This window comes from Buceros rhinoceros, unplaced genomic scaffold (assembly GCF_000710305.1).
Source record: "Buceros rhinoceros silvestris isolate BGI_N320 unplaced genomic scaffold, ASM71030v1 scaffold37878, whole genome shotgun sequence".
In the NCBI taxonomy this organism is placed as follows: Eukaryota; Metazoa; Chordata; class Aves; order Bucerotiformes; family Bucerotidae; genus Buceros; species Buceros rhinoceros.
The window spans coordinates 1-2,692 of record NW_010428077.1 but is presented as its reverse complement, the minus strand read 5'-3'; the positions used below and the strand labels follow the sequence as shown (position 1 = coordinate 2,692).

The following is a 2,692-nucleotide window of genomic DNA, read 5'->3' as shown; positions in this document are numbered from 1 at the left end:
TATGGCCAGGCTCTGCGCAGGAAGGAAGGTCCATCGCCTCTGCAAGCACCTCTGTTTTCCACAGGAACCAGGTCTTCAGTCCATCTCGCACACCTGAAGCGGCCCCGGATAAAAGCCCGGTTGAGACTCACCCCTCAGGTGGAAGAAGTCAGCAGGGGAAGCGAGGGAAGGGCCCGGTTTGGGACGGTCTATTTTAAAATAACTGCGTGCATCACCCCACTGTCCCAGCTGGGAGGTGACCTGAGCTCAGGGGTCTGGAATTAGACCCTGGAAACGGGAGCGCAGTGCCTGGGGGAGGCAGCCGCTGCTGCTCCCCGTGGGCCCGGCAGCGACGCACAGAGCAGCTGCTCCACTTCCCTTCAAAACACCTTTCTAGAAACCCTGCGAGAGGAGTTCTCCTTCACAAGCCCATAAACCCACGCAAGACGCGGGGACGCCCTGAGGCACGGCGGGACAACACGGACCCTGTGAAGCGCCTGAAGGGACAGCAGATATTTGACAGTCAGAACAAAACCCACCCGTGACGTTTACGCAGCGTGTAGCACTCGGGCATCGCTGTGCCACGGTTCCCCCACACCCAGCTCCACCCGGATCTCACTCCAGGCCGCTACCTGTTTGTGCAGCGCTGTAGCTATTAAATAGAAGGTGCCGCAGGGTTTTCCCACCGAGACATCTAAAATCAGAGCATTCCTTACAGCGCGACACCCCAGCCGTCCCTGCGGGCTTTTGACACACACCCCACATCCCCACACGCTCCTGCACCTCCTCCCCCCGCAGCAATTACACCACCTTGCCAGAACCACCTGCGGTGACTTTTTCCAGCTGTTTTTTTTTGGTTTTGATCCCCAGATTCCGAAGAGGTCCCAGGCGTGCAAAGAAAGGAGCTGTGGAAACACTCACGGGCCACAGGGACTCCCCTCTCTCGGCAGAGCAGCTCCCTCCGTCCTCAGAACACCCACCCCTGACCCGCACCAGACACCCGCGTTTAAGGAGCTCCAGCCATCTGCTGGATTTTGGCATTTTGAGGTATTTTTGGTACTTCATGCCTCAGCCTCGCCCTTTCCCCACATCCCGACGCCCTGTAAGCTCCCACCTTCAGCCACCTCCACTTCACCACCCAGCTCTCCAGCAGAGAATTCCCTCCCTCCTGGCAGCTCCAGGACATTTCAGCTCATGACCACCCTCCCAGCGCACAGCTGGAACGTTCACATTCCACAGCGCTTTACATAAGCTCCTACATCTGAAATGTTCAGTTCTCCAAAAATGCCAACTGCCCCGTAACCGGACAGGGAGACTGGCACTGGCCAGAGCACCTCAGAAGCCCCTGGCCCAGGGGCCACAGGACCAGCCAAGATGACCGACCCCCCACCCCACCACGCAGAGCTGTCCCACCATGAGCACAGGGCACCGGTCTCTGCCAGCTGGGATCACCCTGTGCAGTTGGGCCCTCACAGGAGAACCAGGGCAGGACCAGGCAAAGCCCATCACCAAGTCCTGCAAGCACAGACACAACTGCGCTCTCACATCACACGTGCTTACACAACGCCAACAGCTGCCCAACATCTGCACGCTGGCACTGAGCCTCAGCCAGTTATGAAAACTCTTACACAAGCTCGGGAGCGCAGCTAAGGCTCAGGACACCGGCCAGCCCGGTGTCAGCCTTGTGTAAGGCAGTTTTGCAAGACATTTGCTGTGCGGGTGCTACAAAATGAGGGTTAACCAGCTTGATCTGGGCAACAGCACGAACGGCCGTTCACACAACTGGAGACACCAACTTTTGTGAATGCAACAGCTTTATTGGAATGAACAAGTGCAGAGAAACTTTTACTTGGAAGCAAAACCAGCTAGTTCAGTTACCACCCCTCAGGCGCAGCACAAGGTGGAGGGTGGACTCCTTCTGGATGTTGTAGTCAGACAGGGTACGACCATCTTCCAGCTGCTTGCCAGCGAAGATCAGCCTCTGCTGATCGGGGGGGATGCCTTCCTTGTCCTGGATCTTGGCCTTCACGTTCTCAATGGTGTCACTAGGCTCAACTTCCAGGGTGATGGTCTTGCCAGTCAGGGTCTTCACAAAGATCTGCATGCCACCCCTCAGGCGCAGCACAAGGTGAAGGGTGGACTCCTTCTGGATGTTGTAGTCAGACAGGGTACGACCATCTTCCAGCTGCTTGCCAGCGAAGATCAGCCTCTGCTGATCGGGGGGAATGCCTTCCTTGTCCTGGATCTTGGCCTTCACATTCTCAATGGTGTCACTGGGCTCAACCTCAAGCGTGATGGTCTTGCCAGTCAGGGTCTTCACAAAGATCTGCATGCCACCCCTCAGGCGCAGCACGAGATGGAGGGTGGACTCCTTCTGGATGTTGTAGTCAGACAGGGTACGACCATCTTCCAGCTGCTTGCCAGCGAAGATCAGCCTCTGCTGATCGGGGGGAATGCCTTCCTTGTCCTGGATCTTAGCCTTCACATTCTCAATGGTGTCACTGGGCTCAACCTCAAGCGTGATGGTCTTGCCAGTCAGGGTCTTCACAAAGATCTGCATTTTGATCTGGAAGAAGAAAGACCCCTGTGCTTTAGTCACTCGCTCCCCTGCTCCACACGGCGGGCTGCAGCGGGGCCCACCGGCAGGAGCCCAGCTCTCCCGAGGGAGGGCGCTGCCGGGGCTGCGCTCCCGCTCCGTGACCTCACGGCGGAG

General features: G+C 57.6%; 1 protein-coding gene across 1 annotated transcript; it reads right to left on the bottom strand.

The window, feature by feature from the left end:
- Nucleotides 1–1,775: 1,775 nt before the first annotated feature.
- LOC104498730 (polyubiquitin-B-like) lies at nt 1,776–2,546 on the bottom strand. Its single transcript, XM_010142147.1, has one exon. It carries the CDS (start codon nt 2,537–2,539, stop codon nt 1,850–1,852), a length of 690 nt encoding a protein of 229 aa, XP_010140449.1. The 5' UTR covers nt 2,540–2,546; the 3' UTR covers nt 1,776–1,849.
- Nucleotides 2,547–2,692: the final 146 nt, after the last annotated feature.

Excerpts from the sequence above, each read along its gene's own strand:
- LOC104498730 (XM_010142147.1), bottom strand. The coding sequence starts at position 2,539 with ATGCAGATCTTTGTGAAGACCCTGACTGGCAAGACCATCACGCTTGAG.